General features: G+C 38.8%; 1 protein-coding gene across 1 annotated transcript; it reads right to left on the bottom strand.

Moving 5' to 3' along the window:
- Positions 1-35: 35 nt before the first annotated feature.
- On the bottom strand, positions 36-22,173 carry LOC137040794 (zinc finger protein 271-like). The gene is made up of 8 exons (XM_067416565.1): positions 22,068-22,173; positions 21,182-21,350; positions 14,450-14,527; positions 9,195-9,945; positions 7,300-7,318; positions 7,131-7,176; positions 6,591-6,668; positions 36-1,335 (listed from the first exon to the last, which is right to left on the bottom strand). Exons 3-8 carry the CDS (start codon positions 14,520-14,522, stop codon positions 581-583), a joined length of 1,722 nt encoding a protein of 573 aa, XP_067272666.1. The 5' UTR covers positions 14,523-14,527; positions 21,182-21,350; positions 22,068-22,173; the 3' UTR covers positions 36-580.
- Between the last annotated feature and the right edge of the window lie 1,316 nt (positions 22,174-23,489).

Here is a 23,489-nt window from a genome sequence, read left to right as displayed (position 1 = left end):
GAGATGGATCTCTCAGCAAAAAACAAACAAATATATGAAAGATAGCAAGAACAGTTTAATAAGAACAGTTTGAACCTGTAAAATACTTATATTTTCTTCCTTTAAGTAAACAATCTATTGATAATATGCATCAAAAAAGGACATTTAACTTATAATAAAGCATCATAATTTATGCTGCCTTCACGTGCTATTGTAAATGTAATTATGAGCTCACCGCATTCAACTTTTGACTTGAGCAAGCGTTCAATGTCCAGTTTAAAAAAGAAAGAAAAGAAAACCAGTATTTACAATAATTTCAATAGCACAAAGGCAGCTTTATACTATGAAGCATGGTATAATGAAGATAATATATCATATATAATATCAAGATATTGTCCATCTTTGAGTAAATCTGAATCTCTCATTTGAAAATGCTCATCTTGAATATTAACTTTATTTGCTGTGGCTAATTTACATGATGCTTCTTTGCGTGTTGGCTCGTTAGAGATTTATATTGAAGAGATTTTATTGCTCGATGGTATTGTGTCAAGTTTGATGAGGATGCGGCGTCAGACCTGAAAGCACTGGATCTGAAGATGATCTACTTTTTGTGATTGTTTTTCGTATGACTGCGTAGAGAAGATAATTGAGTGAAACTCTTCCCACATGCAGTGCAGTGATACGGTTTCTCTCCAGTGTGGAGCCTCTCGTGTGTTTTCAGATGTCCTGTCCGTCTGAATCTCTTGTCGCAGTGTGAACACTTGTAAGGTTTCTCTCCAGTGTGAGTCCTCCAGTGTAGTTTCAAAACTGCAGTAGTAATGAAACTCTTCCCACACTCTAAGCACTTATGATCTCTTTCACCTGTATGTATTTTTTGATGAAGTTGTAAATTCTGCCGACGTGAAAAACTCTTTCCACAGAAAGAACATGAATATGGTTTCTCATTTGAATGGACTTTCATGTGGTTTGTTAGGCCTGTAGCCCTTGAAAATATCCTAACACAGTGTTCACATTCGTACGGCTTTTCTCCAGTGTGGATGTTCATGTGTTCCTTAAGGTTTGAAGATTGTCTAAAGCTCTTCCCACACTGATCACATGTGAAGGGTTTCTCTCCAGTGTGGATCATCATGTGAACTTTAAGACTCAGTTTGTATTTAAAATTCTTTCCACACAAAGAACATGGATGTGGTTTCTCCTGTGAATGAACTTTCAGGTGGCTCTTCAGAGCGGAAGCGCATGAAAAGGTTTTGCCACATTGATCACATATAAGCAGACATTCAGCCTGTGAGCAAGTTTGTTCTTCAGTTTCGACATGATGTTTCTCCTCTTCACTCTCCTCAAATTCCTCCATCAGGGCTGGAAAAAAATAATAATAATTTTAATGCATTTTCATTAACTGATTTCCTAACGCTCACCTCAGATCACAAATAACTGCTGGAATATTCCTATCAACCTACAATATACTTAATTTATGGAAAATAATTCCATTTAAAAAACAAGAAGCGTGAAATCTTTGCAAATGTATTAAAGGGTTACTTCACCGATTAGCATATGGGTTTGTATCAGTAGAAACCCTGGAGTATAATCAAATGATCGTGCTCCCCCCTCTTATATCCCGCTGAGACGAGATTTAGGCATTTTATTTCTGGAAAAATTCCTCTCGTGACGCAAATTGACGATATTTTCGTCACTTTAGGAATGTTTGGCCAAAGGCTAAAGACTACTGCCAGCAGAGGGAGCTATTTCCGCATGTTTTCAACTCGCGCATGGGGAATGGAGATCACACTCACAGCACAACTCAGCTACAGGCATTAATTTAAACGGATGCTAAGCAATGTAAGTGTTTTAACTTCTCAAATTAATTTCTATGAAAGTTAAGCTTCCAAAGGCATGAACTGAAAACGCGTTGTGAATGTATGCCGCGAATGTGGTCACGATTACCTCAGCTCTCATCACAAGAGCTCATCAACTCATTTATGATGTTAAATGTAATCTGACTCCTAATCTGAGTTAGCGCTGTGAGACTCACGCGGCAACTCGATCGTTATATTGAACACACACGTTCAGTATTTAATTGTACTTTCTAAACTCAGTCACTGTAATCCAGTAGCGTGGCGTTGGGAATGGCCTCACAGGGCAGCGAAGCATTCTGGGAATTGTAGTCTTTCATCCCCATGAGACAAAAATACATTTTCTGTCTTTTCTCAGCCTAGAAAGCACCAAATTCCAAAATAATTTCACATTTCTACTACATTAATGACCCAGTTTAAATACAGATTCATCTTCCCAGCGCTGAAGTACCCCTTTAAAAATGTAATTTATTACATGAACATAAGTATTCACAGATTTTGCTCGATACTTTAATGAAGCACTTCAGTACCAAAAACACCTGAGATGTTCAAGTCTGGGCCACTCAAGGACATTTACAGAGTTGTTCCATAGCCACTCCTTTCTTATCTTGGCTATGTGCTTGGGATTGTTATCCTATTGGAAGAGGAACCTTTATCCCAGTCTGGGCTCCAGAATGCTCTGACAAGTCTCCCAGTTCCTGAAAAACATCCCCACAGCATGATGCTGCCACCATGCTTAACTGTAGGGATGGTATTGGCCAGGTGATGATGGGTCCCTGGTTTTCTCCAGACACAATGCTTGCCATTCAGGCCAAATAGTTCAAACTTTGTTTCATCAGACCAGAGAATTTAGTTTCTTGTGGTTAGATTCCTTTAGGGCGCCTTTTGGCAAACTCAAGGCAGCCTTTTACTGAGGAGTGGCTTCCGTCTGGCCACTCTCCCATACAGGCCTGATTGGTGGAGAGTTTCAGAGATGGTTGTTCTTCTGGAAGGTTCTCCTCTCTTCTCAGAGAAATGCTGGAGCTCTGTCAGAGTGACCATAAGGTTCACATCCCTGACTAAGGCCATTCGCCTCTGATTGCTCAGTATGGAAGAGGAGCTCTAGGAAAAGTCCTGGGGGTTCCAAACTACTTCCATTTACAGATGATATAGGGACCTTCATTGGGACATTGGGACCTTCAATGCTGCAGAAATGTTTCTGTACCCTTCTCACCTTCCAGATCTTTGCCTCAATATAATCCTGTCTCGGAGGTTTACAAACAATTCCTTGGACTTCATGGCTTGGTTTGTGCTCTGACATGCACTGTTAACTGTGGGACCTTATATAGACAGGTGTGTGCATTTCCAAATCATGTCCAATCAACTGAATTGACCACAGATGGACTTCACTCAAGTTTTGGAAACATCTCAAGGACGATCAGTGGAAACAGGATGCACCCAAAAAATATTTTGAGTGCCATGGCAAAAGCTGTGAATACTTATGTACATGTGATTTTTGTCCATTTTTTGATAAATTTGAAAGATTTCAAACAAACTTATTTTACTTTTTCATTATGGGGTATTGTTTGAAGAATTGAGGAATAAAATAGTAAATATAATCTATTTGGGAATATGGCTGTACATAGGGCTGGGCGATAAAACGATAACGATGATAATCTCGATATAATCTAAATTCTCGATATAATGCTTACGCGCTATGCGTGATGCTGCGCATGTGTATTGCAGACCGGGCTTCTGCACGCGCTGTTGTTTACAGTCAGTGGCTGACAGGCTTGGAGGATCAGAGTGAAGTGGAGCGATAAAAATGAGCAATAGTGAAGAAAATGCAGCACTCACGACCAGCTCGGAGGACACAGATATCGTTGACAAGTTAGTTCGCTCAACTTAAGTGGTTTGGAGATATTTTGGCGATCGCATCCGACATAAAACAGCGACATAACGTTACGTGGACTGCATGCTTATCATATGTTCAACACGCGGAATTTAATTATGAAATGATTGTGCTTCTACGAAGTTCTTCCATATAACGTTGAGCCCAGCACAGCGGTAAATCTACATTGACTACATTCACACACAGGCTTATTACCTTGTTAGTTGCGGTGGGTGACTTACAACAAGCTAACGGTACCAAACTATAATCACTAAAACATCGGACTTGTACACGATCGCTATCATAATTGTTTGTCTTTGATGATTTATTAATGACTCCGCATCGCCTGTATCAAAAGAGAAATAATGTCATCCGATGTTTAAAATGAATAAAATAGACTAGACAGCCCTTACTGGAGATCCACAAATACTGAACTTTGCTCTCTTCCCACAGTCGTTAAAGTGTGTGTGTGCGTGTCGGTGAGCACGCGAGCGAGCGCGAGAGAGAGAGAGAGAGAGAGAGAGAGAGAGAGAGAGAGAGAGAGCGAGAGAGAGAGAGATGCACAGTGGACCAATATTTTTTGCCCGTTTGCGTTTTTAGTTTTTTACTACTTACACAATAAAAAAAGTAATAATATTATTGATATACAGTGTAGAGTAAAAAATGCTGACCACAATTAAGATTTTAATAAATAAATCTACCTTAGTTCTAATAAATTGTTCACCTGTTTGGGAAGTGTTTGTCATGTTTTGACATTAAATGATAGTTTAAAACCACAGTTAACTTTCTGTTTTCTACATCTTTCACTCAGGAGCAAAAATATGCCTTTAAACTTTAAAGAAATAAAGATTTTACATTTATCGTGATATTTACCGATATCGACTGATATGGAAAATTATAGTGTGATCATTTTTTTGGGGCCATATCGCCCAGCCTTAGCTGTACAGCTGGTAAAGCAAATATAAGTGTTTAGATGGATCTTTCTACAAAATACATAAACTCATAATAAAACATAACGATTTAAATTATACCAAGAAGCAAAATTATATACAAGAATAAAACTAAGATACTGGGTCTCATTTACTTATAATTGTGAGGATTATTTCGTATTGATACCCACAGGAGAACTTCACACAAAAAAATCTCCTCGTGATTCACAAAACATTCAAAGTCACATGAATTTGTTCATAACCTCGTTCTGATGTTAGTGAATTTAAAGTATTTAAAACGGCCACGTGCACAAGGCTAGTCATTTGCATAAAACGCACCCAAACCATCCCCATATAACGGCTTTTCTTATAGCCTTTAGTCACTCTCATAAACTTGGCACTGTTCACAGACAGTGAACATAATTATAGCCATGTTTGGATGAAATATAACTTCTTAACACGATTACGAAGCTATAAAAAGTGTTCTTTTTGCATATATTAGTGAGACTAAATGTGTTCGTCAACAACCTTTTTTCCATGACTAAGACTAAATTAAAGGTGCACTATGTTGTATTTTTGCAGTAAAATATCCAAAAACCCAAATGTTTTGAACTAAATTGTGAGAAAATTGCTATTTTAACTAAGGACCGGGACGTTTCAGCATAGCGTCTGAGGGAGTCGCCGGTCAATCGCGTCATATCTGCGCTACCCTTTGTTTCGGGTTTTACTCGGCAGACGTGCTTTACTCTTAGCAGTGTGAACAAGTGAACGCACGGAGTAACGTCATAACATCGTTTTAAACACACTTAAATGTATCTAATATGATAAACAGAGCTGCATTACCTCATAATCATAACCAGAAGAGCTGATCAGTGCAGGTGCCCGGCGAATGTCTCCCGTCCCGTCATAAAAAAAATCCCGGTATTCGCGAGGCGGGTATTTGTTTAACAATCGCTCCAGCGGCCGTGCTCAGCTCCTCAACACTCGGTCCTGCTCTGCTTTACACTACAGTAACGTTAATAACCGCATCCATTAACGTGATTTCTGCCCGAGTCCTATTTTCCACCGGCTGTGATGAGAAGACCACATCTCCCAAGATGCTGCGCTCAAACTTTGCGTCATCAAACTACACATTTGTTTTGAATAGGCGCCCTCCAGTGGACGGAAAGTTGCATAGTCCACCTTTAACATGCATTAAAAGTTCACGAAAAAAGACCAGACTTAAATGTTTTGCATAAAATAAAAACTAAGATAAAAATCTCTAATTTTCGTCTACAATCATCTCTACTTTTTCCATCATGAGAATATTTAGCTGTAAGTCTTTAAAATATTCAGAATAAGTTTGCGCTGTTGCTCAAGTACAGGTCTCCTCGACCATCCTGTGGCTGAAACACGAAACTACATGGAGCAAGAACACAACACCCGTAGACAGTAGCGAACACGAGCGACGACGACATTCTAGGTAGAAAGAAGAGGCTCGAAATTTGGTAGCATTTTACGTGCAATGATATTTCAAAAATGAGAACCAGAAGTCAGAATGTGCCATTATAACTGACGAGAAGCCCTGTGGACAAAAAATATTGCGGAAAACACCACCAACATTAAGCGACATCTAAAGGCTAATCACCCACACATTCAGATAAGTTATCTTAAAGGGATAGTTTACCCTCAAATGAAAATAAATCTTTTACGCACCCTGCTGTTGTTCCAAATAAAGCCATAATCTTTATGTTAAAGCACAAGACTAAGACTAAATAAAAAATAGGTGACAAAATGAACACTAGCACATGTGGTTTCAGATGTTCCTATATTTTTCCTAAATCCTTTGGTAAATTGTGATTTTTTTTCTTAAAACCATTCATATACAAATTTCACACAAATTTGTGCATACGCCTGCTTGGTGAATGAGCCCCATTGTCCCACAGAACCTTGTTTTGCAGCATAGATCACATACAAGCACACCTTCAGTCTGAGACGTTTTCTCTTCAGTTTCTACATGATGTTTCTCCTCTTCACTCTCCTCAATTTCCTCCATCAGGCCTGAAAAAAAAAATCATATTAAGGTGTATTGTAAGCTGTTGGGAATATTCCAACATTTATTTGTGAACTGATCGTAAGGAAAAGAGTAATTCCATTAAAAATCAGGAAGTGGCAGCACGTTTCATTCATATGTTGGCATAATTGTGTGTATTTGCACTTTATTTCTGTAGTACTTTTAGGCATCTGTGGTCCAAAAATGTATGAAAAAATGTATCTGTGTGTGTGTGTGTAACAGAGGCCAGCTAGTGGTCATGGTGCAAGTAAACCTCACTCCTCTGACCTCAAGAGACACTAGTGACTGATGCTAGAGGTTGCAGCCTTTAGCCTCCTTGTTAGAGCGTCAGACTCTTTCCAGCGGACCCGGCAGTTCGAACAGGAGGGGTTACACACACACACACACACACACACACACATATATATATATATATATATAAACACACAAATCTACAAGTGAAAATCTACCTCTTTGTTCTTCAGTGTGTTCTGGGTCGCTCATGTTTTCACAGTCCTTTAATCAACTCTGTATTTGCAGATTTCAGCTCTTCCTGATGGTCTGATGCTCGTCTTGACTTGTAAGGCTGTTGGGACTAACTCAGAATTTATTGGTGAATTGCAGTGAGAGGAGCTTCACTGAAGGAGGAGGAGCAGATCTGACAAAATCAATAAGAAATCACTTATGTGTTTTTATACTACTTCACAAATGTTAAGTGTTTATGTTCACCTCTATTTAGTAAAGTAGCGTTTAAGTGTCTAAAACTTAGAAAAATAAATACAAATTAAAAAACAAAAACACCAAATGTTTGCCTTAACTAGTTGTTTTATTTTGTCCATACATTGTGGTTTATTACACATTATTGAAATAAATGCTGTTATGAAACTTACCTATATCTTGTAGATGCCTTCTGATTGTGTCGTTTTCTTAAATCTGTTGACACCTTAATGTGGCAATGTACAGATCTGAAGACATTAAAATAATAAATTAGGTGAAAATAGAATTTATTTACATGAAATAGAGGCTTTTCAGCTACTCTGATATAGTGATGAGCAATATCAATAAAGCATTTTAGGATCAGCAGCAGATCATCTCACTTTATTTACAGTAATTGCTGCTAGAAACAGATTTGAATCCGAATAATATAAGCCTGTTTGAATATTTCTCAAATGATACAGAAAAAAAGCAGAAATATAAAGATACTAATGGCACCTAATATTATTAATCTGTCGATATGAATCTGAATACAGTTAGCTTTCCTATACAGTCATAACAACAATCGACATATTACCGTTTTGTAGGCTTACTAGGCTGTGTGAGAACAATTTATCTTCTTAAGCGTTTTAGATAGCACACGATAGCGCCGAACACAATGGAAACCATTCAGGAAATTAAGTGTATTTTACAACACAAAAGAGCGTTAACTGTTTACCTCAGAAACGATTGACTGGAGGAGCGCGCGAGTGATGACGTCATCACCGCGAGACGAGATCAACAGTAGATTATCAAAAATACCTGGTAAACCATAGACTTTATTAAAAGAAAATCAGCAAAACGTCTATAAACATAACAATGGTGATGGACACAGGGGCTTCGTTAAACACGAAACAAGATATGTGAAGAGGCTTCGAATCCAACACGCGTCTGTCAACACGCGTTTTTACCGGGATTTAACCCATCCCCGGTCCCCCTCCCGTGTTTTTTTTATTTCTCCCCGTAATTTGCGCATCAATTTCGGTCATGTGTAGGGCGAAATATATTAGACGTTTAAACGTTCTACACATTTCAAGCAGAAAACCATTGTCTCCTAAATGTTAAATAATTAATTCTTAATGGAATAAGTAGACAATAAAAGTTAACTGGTGAAGCATACAAAGTGTCAACAAATGAGATCTCTGTACAAAAGAAAACAAATAATAGAAAAACGGTCAGAACTGTAAAAAACTTTTTTAGTCATAGAAGTATTTAGCAATACAAGTGAATCATGGACTGCATATATATATATATATATATATATATATATATATATATATATATATATTAGCCCTTTCAACAGACCCTATGGCCAAAGCGTTTTACATTTTTGCCTCACATTCACCCATTCATGCAACGTAGGGCACCATCCAGCTCGTCGGGAGCAGCTGGGGTTAGGTGTCTTGCTCATGGAAACCTCGACACTTGGTCAGGTGGAACCAGGGATTGAACCACCAACCTTTTGGTTTGTAGGCAACCGACATGAACCACTGCCGCCCCTATCAAAAAACAATTAACATAAAATTGAACCCAAAGCATAATGATGTAAATTATACCATGAAGCAAAGATATACTGTATACAAAAACTAAGATATTGTCCATCTTTGAATTGATCTGAATCTTTATTTACTGTGGATCATTTAGATTATGCTTTTATTTTCCGGTCACATTGTGGCTGGTTGAGACTTATACTGAAGATTTTAATCGCTCGATGGTATTGTTCCATGTTTTGTCAGGATGTGGTGTCAGACCCGAAAGTACTGGATCTGAAGATGATCTACTTTTTGTGATTGTGTTTTGTATGACTGAGTAGAGAAGATAACTGAGTGAAACTCTTCCCACATGCAGTGCAGTGATACGGTTTCTCTCCAGTGTGGAGCCTCTCGTGTGTTTTCAGATGTCCTGTCCGTCTGAATCTCTTGTCGCAGTGTGAACACTTGTGAGGTTTCTCTCCAGTGTGAGTCCTCCAGTGTAGTCTCAAATGCGCAGCTGTAATAAAAGTCTTCCCACACTCTAAGCACTTATGATTTTTTACACCTGTATGAATTTTCTGATGATCTTTTAAATACTGGAGGCGCGAAAAACTCTTTCCACACAAAGAACAAGAATATGGTTTCTCATTTGAATGAACGTTCATGTGGTTTGTTAGGCCTGTAGACCTCGAAAATATTTTGAAACAGAATTCACATACGTACTGCCTTTCTCCAGTGTGGAGGTTCATGTGTTCCTTAAGGTTTGAAGATTGTCTAAAACTCTTTCCACACTGATCACATGTGAAGGGTTTCTCTCCAGTGTGGATCCTCATGTGGTCATTGAGACTCTGTTTGTATTTCAAATTCTTTCCACACATAGGACATGGATGTAGTTTCTCCTGTGAATGAACTTTCAGGTGGCTCTTCAGAGCGGAAGCCCCAGAACATGTTTTGCCACATTGATCACATATAAGCAGACATTCGGCCTGTGAGCAAGTTTGTTCTTCAGTTTCGACATGATGTTTCTCCTCTTCACTCTCCTCGATTTCCTCCATCAGGCCTGAAATGAAAGAGGGGGGAAAAGTAATGCATTTTTATATTGTAGGCTGGTGGGAATATTCTGGCATTTATTTGTGAACTGATGTGAGCTGTAGAAAAAGGATGATAATTCCATTTAAAAACAGGAAGCGGCAGCGTGTTTCTTTTGTTTCTACAGGTCATTGTTGAAACTGAAAGTCTGAAAGTATATATATATAGTGAAAGAGTTGATTTCTCTAGTGAACTCACAGCTGTGGACACTTGAATGACTCCTGAGGTACTCTAAACGTGATGCGACATGAGTTTTATTGTCTTTCCGGGGCTGAAACAGCAATTGAGCAGTTTTACATATGATTCCTTTCAATAAGTTGTACTCAATTGTCCTTAACATAACTTAAGAGTAGGGGTGTCCATGGTTAACCGATTAACCGTTAAAAATTGCGTAACCGAGTGAAACATTTTGCTCGGTTAAGTGGCGTCAATGACGTTCTTTGAATTTAGTTGTAATTATTTTTGCACCCCTAGAGACCGCCAGAGCGCTCCCCGACATTTGTAATATCCACAAGAAGAAGTCATGACCAGCTTTCTAAAGCCCCTTTCACACTGCGATTCCGGCAAATACACAGATAATGCGACCCGGCATTTGTTCCCGGGCCGCTAGATTTGGTCCATTCACACTGCCAGCGAAATACCGTAATATGTGCGCTCACACACAACGCTTAACGGTCCCGGGTCGAGTTGACACGTGATATCCTGATGGCGAGCGATCTCCGCTTCAGCGCGGATAGTAAGGAGCTCCGTGGTCTCGACTTGTGTCCAGTTTGCACACATTTCTGCTTGTTTAATTTTAGTTTCTTTTGTATACGAACACTCTCTGCGTTTAAAACACCGACGAGCTCTTCTAGCACTGCAGGGTTGTGTTATTGAAAAAACAAGCTCTAGGAGTCGCACGATAACTAACATTACGTACACGTTGCGGCATTAGTTTTGGCTTTTGTTCACACAGCGCTCGTCCCGGGTCGAATCCCGTAATGTGACTAGGTCCCCGACCCGGGTCGAATTCGGTAATCAATGCCGGGACGTGGTTGCTTTCACACAGAAGGCGACCCGGTAATGTTCCGGGAATATTGCGGGTCCGACGTGCAGTGTGAAAGGGGCTTAAGCGGGCAATTAAGCGGGCATAGAAAGCGTCGGAGCACTTTAAAAATGAGAGTGACGGGGCAAAATGCAAGTATTGCAATGCAGTGCTTACCGCATTTTTCAGGCTATAAGACGCTCTGGAGTATAAGTCGCATCAGTCAAAATATGCGTCATGAAGAGGAAAATAACATACGTCGCACTGGACTAAAAGTCGCATTAGGGCAGAAGCAGAGCGCGAGCCGCGCGCGCTGTGCATAACGGAGCAGAAGAAAGAAAGTTTGAAGTGAGAAACTTGTGAATGACTAGAGAAAAGCAGACGTTACTTTAACTGTAATGAAGAAAACAAAAAAGCTTATCGCGGACTGAAAGCAAGATGGCCAGAGCTGAAGGGACGAGTCCACAGATGCTTGAACTCTCTGCCGGGAGAGGCTCAGCCGCGCGAGTCAAATGCTGTGGGAATCGTTCTCCGCTGCATATTTTACTACATGCCCTTATCGTGCAGGCGCCCTCACCTCGCGGCCACTCGCGTTGCTCGTGAACTGGAGCGCATCTCATCCTAATTTAACGAAACTCAGCGTACGCCTCACAGACATGAAATTGATCTTAAGAAACTTGAAATGTCTTTTAACAATTTAAAACGAAAAGAAATAGACTACTCTCTGATTATGTAATCCATGATGTGCATTTCTCTCTATAGGCGCGTTCACTATATGGAGATGGTGGTCGTCAAATTAATAAGCTAATAATAACCCTGACGCACACTATGGTTAACCGAGTATTAACCGCTAAGGGCCTCGGTTAACGGTTAATGAAAAACTTGAAAACGTGCAGCCCTACTTAAGAGATATTAATTCATGTTTATTCTTTAGGAAAAGATGAACACGTTTACTCGTTGATGCGCCTATACAGTGATCAGTCATGTCAGGTTAGTGTAGTATTTGTTCCTGGATTTGAAACTGGCTTATCTACCTTGCACACTATTGGCGTGTTTAACTAGATTGCGCAAAACCTGTCTGATCTGCCGGCGATTTGAGTTCACCCTGCAGCTGTACGTCACCTGGATTGTTGGTCTGATTGGTTAAAGGACTATCCAATTGCATACCGAGTCATTTGAACTATGCCTGTTGATCTTGCCTCTTGTGCAGTAGAAAATACAAAGCAGACTCCGCACAGGAGAAGAGCTCACAAAAAAATATCTGCCTGATTCACGAAACATTCGTAGGCACATGAATTTGTTCTTAACTTTGTTTTAATGTTAGTGAGTGTGGAGTATACTAAATGAGTGGCCGCTTGCACAAGGTTAGTCATTTGCATAAAACACCCAAACCATCTCCATATAAAGGCTTTCCACACAAACTTTCCTTACAGCCTTTTGTCACTCTCGTCAAAGAATAAAATGTGGCCTATTTCTGATTTCAGTGTGAACTGTTCGAGGATTCAAACTAACCCGCATGTGCAAAAGAACAATATCAGTGACATCAGACGCAGCTGCACTAAAGTTCGGGAGGTTATAGAGGAAGTAAGCATTTTCACTTTTATTTAAAAATGTTTGTGTAATGGAAGCCATAACATTAATGAGCAAGTGCTGAAGAGGAGAAGAACGAAAAGAAAGAGCAAAATTGGTTATTTTGGCCTTTTGTCCCCTTCCTTTGGCACCGAAGCCACGTTTGTCCCCGTTCTTCCATTTCGTGTGCTATTTATTTAAAAAACGGAGCGGTTACGGTAGGATCCTTCTAGTTTAGCTTTAATTGAAGTATCTCCCCATATACTAATCAGGTCTAACACCTCCCTCTCCCTCCACTGACTCGCTCCATCGCTGTTCTCCATATCTAGTCAAGTTTTTAATGTTACTGTCTGTGTCTGTTGTGTCTAGGCCTAACTCAACGGTGCATAATTGTGACAAATGTCGACATAGATTGACGTAAAAGTCACATCAAATCCGCCCTTTGTTGTTCACACTGCGACCGCATTGGACAAAATCAGATCTGGGCTAGATTTGAGTGTTCACACTACCTCTGAAGAAGTCTGACCTGGTCACTTGACCCCAAAAAAATCAGATTTGGGCCACTTTTGCCTGCAGTGTGAACGGGGCCATACATATGTGGTCCTGAATCTAACCCACATCTGATTTTTTCCAAAGCGACCACAGTGTGAACAACCAAGACGAATTTGATGTGACTTTTACGTCAATCTATGTCGACATTTGTCACAATTATGTGCCGGTGAGTTAGCCGTAGACACAACAGACACAGACAGTAACATTAAAAACTTGACTAGATATGGAGAACAGCGATGGAGCGAGTCAATGGAGGGAGAGTGAGGTGTTAGACCTGATTAGTATATAGGGAGATACTTCAATTGAAGCTACACTAGAATGATCCTACCGTAATCGCTCCGTTTTTGAAATAAATAGCACACGACAAAGGAAGAACGGGGACACAGAAGAACGTGGCTTCAGTGCCAAAGGAAGGTGACTAAAGGCCAAAATAACAAATTTTGCTCTCTTTCTTTTCATTCTTCTCCTCTTCAGCACCTGCTCATTACTGTTATGGCTTCCATTACACAAACATCTTTGCTTACTTCCTCCATAACCTCCCGAACTTTAGTGCAGCAGTGCGCTGTGTCTGATGTCACTGATATTGTACTTTTGCACATGCGGGTTAGTTTGAAACCTCAAACAGTTCACACTGGAATCAGATTTAGGCCACATTTTAAAAGGTAATGTGAACAGCCAAACAAAAAAAATCAGATCTGAGCAAAACATCAAAATTGAGCATTAAGACTTGCGATGTGAACGGGGCCAAAGGATCCCATCCGGATCTTTGAGCAATGCGACGTGCCATTCTCACAATAAACACCTTTTATAAAGACCCATATTTCACTCTCATTAGCCGCTGTACATGCGAGTATGTCTGCGTTATAGACCTCGTAGTTTCCCAAGATGGCCGCCGTCTGTAAACGCGTAATGCTCTGTCTTTATAAAGTATCTTCTTATTAAACTGTTCGTACTCTTACAAAGTTCTCAGTGCTGCGGTTTGCATGTAGGGACCCTCATTATGCTGCAGTGTTAGTGTGAGGCTATGTTGAGCCTTGTTAGCGGTATTAACTAGCGGTTTAATTTCACTTACCCCATAGACAAGCGCTATAAGCTAATCTGTTTTAGAGATAAAACTCTTTTCATTCGATTCTCCTGAAAACGCATCCCAGAGAACGATCGACTCGCTAACCATCTGTTAATCACCCCGAGGGGCATTTATCACCGGAGTTGTCCTTTAAATCATTCATACACAAATTTCACACACACATTTGTGCATACGCATGCTAAGTGAATGAGCCCCATTGTCCCACAGAAAAGTTTAGCTCCATTGATCACAAAATAAGCACACCTGTAGTCTGAGGCGCTTGTTCTTCAGTTTCGACATGATGTTTCTCCTCTTTACTTTCCTTAATTTCCTCCATTAGGCCTGAAATGAAATGGGGAATCATAATTAAAGCGTTTTCATACATTTATTTCCCTAAATGAGATGTATTGTAGGCTGATGGGGATATTTCATCATTTATTTTTGAACTCATATGAGCTTTAGGGAAAAAAAATAAACAGGAAGTGTCAGCACGTTTCATTCATATGTTGGCATTATTGTGTGTATTTGCACTGTCATTTTTTAGTTATTCTGTAGTAATTTTAGGCATCTGTGGTAAAAAGAAAATACATCAGGTGCTTGAAGATTTCAGTTGGGATATACCCTTAAATATTATAACATTTATCTAGTTAAAAGATTATAGGGGTCAATAACACTGTAGGGTGCCTTTTGGTGTCTTGTACATAATGCATTTGTCATGATAACATAACATGAAAACTACTATGAAAGGGTGTTTTATTAATAACAAAAGCATTACTAGGCTAATATGCTAATTGAAGCTCAAAATGTCCACCCTGTCAGCCACTTAAAATCAATGGGATGGACATAGCATTCATTTGTAGTTTATATTGCAATTTATAGATTGCAATAGAAGTAATATAATGTAAAGAAGCATCTGCTGTAGATAACATTAGAATACTAATACACTAATGATACACCGATCAGGCATATCATTATGACCGGTGAAGTGAATAACTGATGATCTCTTCATCACGGCACCTGTTAGTGGGTGGGATATATTAGGCAGCAAGTGAACATTTTGTCAACATTTGTTGATGCATTAAGCCCCGGACACACTGCACAATTTTCGCTTTCCCAGACCAAAGATTGCCATCGTGACACAATTGGGACGATTTCTATGATTGTGGATCATAATCGTTGGTCCCATGTCGTACAGTGAGGTTCAAAGATGGCCGTCGTCAGTCTTGTGACCAAAGATAGCCTGTGATAATTTTCTGACAGTGTCAGAAATTCAGCATGATCATCCCACCGTGCGTTTGCTGCCACGGCATCAAATTGGTTGCCTAATGACCAACCAATAAAAATGCCACATGAAATCAACACAACATGATGCTAAAACGTAAAAATTATTTCCTTTTCCCTTCCACTTTCCCCGCTTACTTTTTTCTTCTTCAGTACACATACAAACTACACCTGCCAAAGTGGGATTCATCATTGTCTTTTTGTTTACCACTAGCACATGCTGATGTTTTATTCTATAGAAACATCCTAGCCTAATAGGAGTCATCATTGTACAGCCTAAATACATGTCGTATAAGTTTAATGGATCCATTTCGCACAGTATGATTTGTAATTATCTTATAGGATTGCTAAAATGTTGCAGTGTATCTGGGGTTTTAGAAGCAGGAAAAATAGGTCCCCAGGCTAGACGACTGGGTCAGAGCATCTCCAAAATCTGTTCATCACGGCTCCTGTTAGTGGGTGGGGTATATTAGGCAGCAAGTGAACATTTAGTCCTCAGAGTTGATGTGTGTGAAGCAGGAGAAATGGGCAAGCGTAAGGATTTGAGCGAGTTTGGCCAGATTGTGACGGCTAGACGACTGGGTCAGAGCATCTCCAAAACTGCAGCTCTTGTGGGCTGTTCCCGGTCTGCAGTGGTCAGTATCTATCAAAAGTGCTCCAAGGAAGGACCAGTGGAGAACCGGCCACAGGGTCATGGGTTGCCAAGGCTCATTGATTAACGTGGGGAGCGAAGGCTGGCCCGTGGGGTCCGATCAAACAGCTGAATCAGGTTTTTTTTTTACATCACATATGTGGCCGGGTGCATGGCTTACCTGGGGAACACATGGCCCCAGGATGCACTATGGGAAGAAGGCGAGCCGGCGGAGACGATAAAGAAAATAAGAGTAAAATGTGTGAGGATTGTGAGGGTTGTAGGGCTTAATCAACTATATTGTGGGGGTTGAAAGGCACTCTATGGTAATACTGACCCATAGTATTATCGCATCTGTCTCGAACATACAAAGCGCAACAATATTAAATGACACCCATCTTTAGAATTAGATTTTCTGATTCCTGTCATTAACTGTACATGTCTAAATATGAATCGTAGAAATGTGTCATTTAGATCAATCATTTACTGCCACGTTAAAGAGCAAGACATATCAATAAATGTTTGTTCTTTCTTAATTTGTAATCTAATGGTTAATTATGACACTGCCTCAATGACAAAAGACACACATACACAGCCCGTTAAACCCAAGCCCTCGACTCCACAAATCCACACTCTAGACTATTTTCCTTGCAAATCACCAAAGACGTCGCAATATATATTTTTCTAAATTTATGAAAAAATTACGGAAAAACTTAACACAATTATAAAGCCATTAGGATAAAGTTGTTTTTGCATACATATGGGTTATGAAGTTATATGTCATCCTAACATGACTATAATTACATTGAACTATATTAGCCTTCATTAGGCCTAATTGTATTATATAATTCATATTTATGACATTATTAAATACAATTTAATCCTAAATGCATTCGCTCATATTCAGTTAATGAGTAGGAAAAGCTGTGTTATAGCTTCAGCTCCAAGGTCTCTCTGAATAATGCAGATATATACACGTGTATGTAGAGCTGCTAATGAGAGTCTGTAATCTGGGTTAGGGCTGGGCGATATGGAGCAAAAAATATATCTCGATATATCTTTGCAGGAAAAATAACCCCCTAAAAACTACAGCAAAAACAAATATGCCAAATATCATAGTCATAATATTTTTATTGAAGTCAGTTCATGTAGGAAATATGTGCTTTTGACATAAATAAAATAAAAACTCCCTGATTATATAAATAATAAAAATTTAACTGTAAAATAAAAGAAATAATACATATAGCCTCAATTATTTTCATTCATGTCATGCCTTCAAAACATGAATCAAACACTAGGGATGCACTGGTTGACCGGCCCAAAAAGCGGCCGGTTCCGATGGTTTTTTTTCTTCTTTCCGCCGATTTTTCCAGAAGTGCGCCCGCTTGCGCAATCCACATACGCTTATATTGCACTCATTCGCGAACATGTCACTTGTGTGGAAGTATTTTGCAATATGCGAGCAGGTCTGGAAATGCAGAGCTACCTGTCTGAAGCACAGATACCAAGAAGCGAACAGCCGTCGGTGTACGGGCACACAAATACGGTAAGAGCCGCATTCCTGCACTCGCTGAAGTTGCGCGAGCTTTCCTCTCTGCGCCGTGCACAAGCGTCGATAGTGAGCGCTTGTTCAGCTCAGCTTCTCACGTGTTGGATGAGAAACGAAACAGACTAACTTGTGAGAAAGCCGAAATGCTTCTGTTTGTAAAGAAGAACATCCACGTACTTTTGATGTGAAATACTATCAGTTAAGGATGATCATTTTGATTTTACCTTACCTTAATTACATTGACTTAATTTGATGTAGCATCTTTGTTTTCTCGTTGCACTAAACATTATTTGATTTAACATTTTTGGAAAAATTTATTTATATACATTTTTAAATTTTGTTTAATTTAATAATTTATTTTAATTTAACTGGTAAAGACTTTTTTTTCTTTAAACTGAATTTAAAAACAAATGCTGATTTAAGTAAATTCAGTGTTTGGATTTTGAATGTGTGTCGATTGTGTTGTTTGGATTGCAGAATATGCGTTTGTTAAAGTTAAAGCTACACTGTGTAACTTTTTTAGTTTATTCTTAGCTAAAATCACTTAGTTCTTTCAAAAATATATGTGCTCATTAATGTATATTTACTTCTTTCAAGTAATAATGTATTCTCGTAATTTTATAATAAACCATTGAAAATACATAAGTGTTGAGGGTTCGGATGGCGGTCGCCATGTTGCTCCTCCATCTTGAAAGTAGATTTGCCAAAGAGGGACATACCCGTAAATTCAAGCTTCGCTTTTCGCGTTTTTACACTCGATGGCACCGTGTCGAATGTGAAGAGGGGGATTGCTTGAGGCTGCTATATGATGACGGAGGATCACTCTTAAGCCCCTTTCACACTGCACGTCGGACCCGCAATATTCCCGGAACAATTGATTACCGAATTCGACCCGGGTCGGGGGCCTAGTAACATTGCGGGATATGTAGAGTCGCCAAGGAAGCGGAAAAGAGAATTAAGACGGCAACTCGACAGGCAAATCAACAAGACAAAAGTAAATATTGGAGTGGCCTTTCCAAGATGGAAAGAGCTCATGAGGAGCAACGGATTTAAAAAGAACGCCGACGTTGCCTGCTTTCTTCTCGACAGGTAATATTAATTCTGCCTATTTGTGTATATTGGAAGTTTTATTGTTGCTTGGCTAATTATATCATGGTGTGCTGTGCATAACACTAGAACGACGTCTAGGATAGTTTTCCTCGCGCCAATGATGAAAAAGTATTGTTTACCTTATAACATAAATCCGTGTTCTATGACGGATAACACGAGATTAATATTTTAATTGCATTATAATTTGTTTGCCTTACGCTAGTGATGTCGTACAATATACAGAATAATGATAGCACTGATAAAAGTTACTTTACTAAGATTAGCTTGCATTCGTCTGAGAACCTGAGAGCTGATGTTAGCAATGAAATGGTAAAAAATAACGAAAACGTAAAACTATTATTCATTTTACATAGATTAATTTGATCATAGATCATTTGGCAAATTAAATAACTGCAAATTATAATAGTTTTCAAAAGTAACCTCATCACTTGAAGCAACACTCACCGAAGAGGTCAAACTGGAAGCCATGACTAAATCGGCCACCGTAGGAGTTAAACGAAATCGAAATTGAGAGGAACAGAAACTATTATTCACTGGATGGTCATAAACCTTTACACCACTAGATGGGGGAAAATATCACACAGTGGAGCTTTAATAGGTAATGTTAATTTTTACATAGGTTCAACCTAATTTAATTTCAGATTGCAAACTTGTTTTAATTGGCCAAAAGCCAAATTGGCCTATTAAATACCAAAAAAACATCTTGTTCGTGTATACTTTGTTTTTATATTGTTTGTTGCTTAAAAGAAAATAAATAAGAAAATCGAAATCGGCCAGTTTGCTTGAAAAAAAAATGATAGTTGAATCCACCATGTAAAATCATGATCGGTGCATCCCTATCAAAGACTCCCTTTTTTACACTTAAAGTAAACAGTAAGCATTTTGCAGAAAGATTGGGGCATGACTGAGATATAAATAAACTGATTTTGTCATAACACCACTTCCTGTTAAATTTGAACCAAATTTCAAACAGTAGATGTCGCGCTCTTTACTAAAGCGTGACTGAGCGCCTCATGCAGGCTACACATGAGTCGATTTTCACTTCTTTTCCAGTTACAGAACGAAATATGAACATCAGAAGGTAGGCTATAATATGATGGCTAAAGTACAACTTACAGAAGAGCACTGTGCCTCAGGACACCCGGGATGTCGCGTTTTCCCCTCTTGGTTAAAACATGCATAGACCTATTCATCATAATCCCGTGATAAAGCTGACAAAATAATAATAATTATGAAATTGCAATAATTTTTAAATGTTCTTCAAATAATATGCGATCATTTTGACATTTTAACCAAAAACCATGCGATCAGTTAGACACAAATCATAAACTGACATGATTGTGACTGCGAGTCTCGCACCAATAGTGTCAGTCACCTGACTGTGGGTGAAACTTGCGATTTGTATGATGAACATTAATATTTCTTTATGAATTTTAGCAAGCAGTTGTGTTAGAAGGAAAATCATGGTCTCTAAACTGAGTCCTGAACAACGCGCGCACTTGTCAACATGATAACTAATCCTCACCTGGTCGCGGACGCCGCCGTGTTCAATGAGACGACACGCGAGGGGAGGGGGAACAAAAGCAACGAGGCGGGAGGCGCACGAGCACAGAGAAGGCAAAACAAGCCCTGTGGTGGAATCAGAATTAAATATAAACAATATATCGATATATACGATATGTCCAAATCCATATTGAGTTTAAAAAATATCTCTATATATTTTAAATATCGAGATATCGCCCACCCCTAATCTGGGTCTTTATAAAAGCGGTTTATTGTGAGAACTGGGGATAATGGTACACATGGCATTGCTTGAGGATCACGTCTGTGAACATCGTTAAGTTTGACGTGAATGATGAAACGGTGTAAGGAAAGAGTCTGTGGAAAGAACTTATATTGAGATGGGTTGGGCTGAAAGCCTTTATATGGGGATGGTTTGGGTGTGTTTTATGCAAATGACTAGCCTTGTGCACGCGGCCGCTCATTTAGTATACTTCAAAATCACTAACATCAGAACGAGGTTAACAAATTCATGTGCGTACAAATGTTTAGTGAATCAGGCAGAGGATTTTCGTGAGATGGTCTCCTGTGTGTTCAATTACAAAATAATCCACACAATTATTAGTGAATGAGACCCATTATTCTTAATATTTTTGACCAGCCTGCTTTGACAACATTGTAGGAGAACTGAACTGAGTTGCACAATGACATAACTGTTTTCTCCAGATAACAAATTATTCACTTACTTACTTAAAATCAGACTCTCTTTGTTAACACCTTTGTTGCATTCATTTCCTGTTATTGCTGTAAACCTGCTTCGAAATAAAAGCGCTACATAGATGAAGGTGACTACTTGACTTCTCTCTCCCTCTCAGCATCATCAAACTTACTGTGCCTTTAATGAAGATCAGGAATGAACACCAACCTCTTTGCGCTTTAGTGTGCTTCGTTCTGCAGGGCTCAGGATCTCTCCTGTTCTCACTGTCCTTCAATAAACTCTGTCTTTGCAGATTTCAGCTCTTCCTGATGCTCGTCTTGTAGGCTGATGGGAATAGTCCAGCCTTTATTGTTGAATTGCAGTGGAAGGAGCTTCACTGAAGGAGGATGAGAAAATGAGAAAAGGATAGCATAAAACAACATATCAAACAAATCCAGTTACTTGTGTAGACAGACATGTTTAATCTCAGTCATGTGCGGGGTGAAATATGCGTTTAAGCAGTATATTGGAAAATTACAGCCTAAAGACATCCTTTAAATGTAACTAAAATTGTTAAATTATTTATGATTAACAGCAAAAATACAAAAATAAAACTGGTGAAATACAAAGTTTAAAACTACAAAAAACAAACATGAACAGTCTAAAACCTGTAAAAAAAATTTAAAATAAATGAAGAATAGCCTACAAGTGATACATATGCATAAAATAGGAACAATATTTAACTCTTAATAAAGCATGTTACGTCTACCATTAAGCAAAATTCTTAGCAATAAATTTAGATCTAATTTATTGCCAGCGGGAGCGATTCAATCCCCATCCCCATAGATCAAAACGTAACGTTTGAGATCACATACCTTCAATAACACTAACATTAAAAATAAAAAGCAACCTTTAAAAAAATAAAAATAAATAAACGTATACGTTTGAATGACTTCGGTCATTTCGTGTGGAACTAAATCAGTCTGCAGACACCAGAAAAGACAGACATATAACATTTAATCCGATGAAAACAAGAAATAACTTTGTAAATGTTTCTCAAACAAAATTTATTTTATGGATGTGTAAAACGAGAGATCTGAACTGCTAAACTTACCTCAGGAGACAGAACAAACGCGCTGACTGAACGAGTAAACCTACGGACGGAACCTAGTGATGACGTCGTCTTCTTCGTGTGGAATTTCGGCAGTGCTACTGCCCTCTACAGGTCAAAGTTTGAACTAAATTCTTAAAGGGGACATATCATGAAAATATGACTTTTCCCGTGTTTAAAGGGTTATAGTTCTCCCAAAAATTTAAATTATGTCATTATTTACTTACCCTCATGTCGTACGACACTCGTAATACCACCGTTCATCTTCACACACAGATGAAGATATTAGTGTTGAAATCCGATGGCTCAGAAAGGCCTTCATTGACACCAATGTCATTTCCTCTCTCAAGACCCATAAAGGCACTAAAGACGTCGTTACAAAGCCCATTTCACTACAGCGGCTCTACAATCATTTTATAAAAACACGAGAATAGTTTTTGTGCGCAAAATAACGAGTTATATAGTGATGGGCTGATTTCAAAACAAAGCTTCGAACCGTTATGAATCAGCTGTAGTGACATTGTCTTGTAAGCAATGCAGGTGCATTGCCTATTGTACAATTTGAGGCAGGTTTTGCTAAAAAGGTAGAGCTCAAAGATGGATCATTAGCAACTATTCATGATTAGCTTAGTCTCCGGAGCGATCTGGTCATGTGCATGTTTTTACAGTTTATCTGAGTTGTTTAACAGATATAAAGTTCACCAGTTTATTAAGCACCCCCTGAAAAGGCATACGGTCTGTATATATTTGTTTCCTGTTGGATGTTGTAATGTTTTCTGTTTTTGTAATTTGTTGTGTATATTAATGATAATGCCAGGGAGTGTTTATGGATAAGACTTTAATGCACACTTCTTATGCTTTGTTTTATAAAAGACACTTCATATTTTGTGTACTAAACTATAAACTTCATCAGTAACGTTTTGGCCATTATTCGGACAGGGACCTCTGCAACATGCTTGTACTTATAGGGGATAAAACCAAGATGGTCTTGTAGAAATAAGAAAATATGTACTGTAAAACAGTAAGCAAATAAACAATTTATTACCTAATGCCCACATTAGATAATGCAAAACTCTAGATAATCTACATCTAGCAGAATAAATGTCCATGTCCAATGTCCGTTACCTTTCTCTACCCCACTAATGATTTACAATAATAATACATGTAGAGGAATTCATGAGTTGAATCTGAATCTCTCAGCTGTTGGTCTTGAAGATTAATTTTATATACTGTAACAAATTTAGATGATGTTTCTTTTTTTCCCAGTTGTTCATTGCGGCTGGTTATTGCTCAGTGGTGTAAGGTCTAATTGGCCCAACTATAATTTCCAATAGAGCAGGTGAAGGTTTCCAACAGGTTTGGTCTTTCAGCTTGGCTAATTTATTGAATTCCAAATTAACTTTTGTCACAAACTCTATTTTGTCA

The sequence above is a fragment of the Pseudorasbora parva genome, chromosome 14 (assembly GCF_024679245.1).
Source record: "Pseudorasbora parva isolate DD20220531a chromosome 14, ASM2467924v1, whole genome shotgun sequence".
NCBI lineage: Eukaryota > Metazoa > Chordata > Actinopteri > Cypriniformes > Gobionidae > Pseudorasbora > Pseudorasbora parva.
The sequence above is the reverse complement of the archived record's forward strand: the minus strand, read 5'-3'. Positions and strand labels throughout refer to the sequence as shown.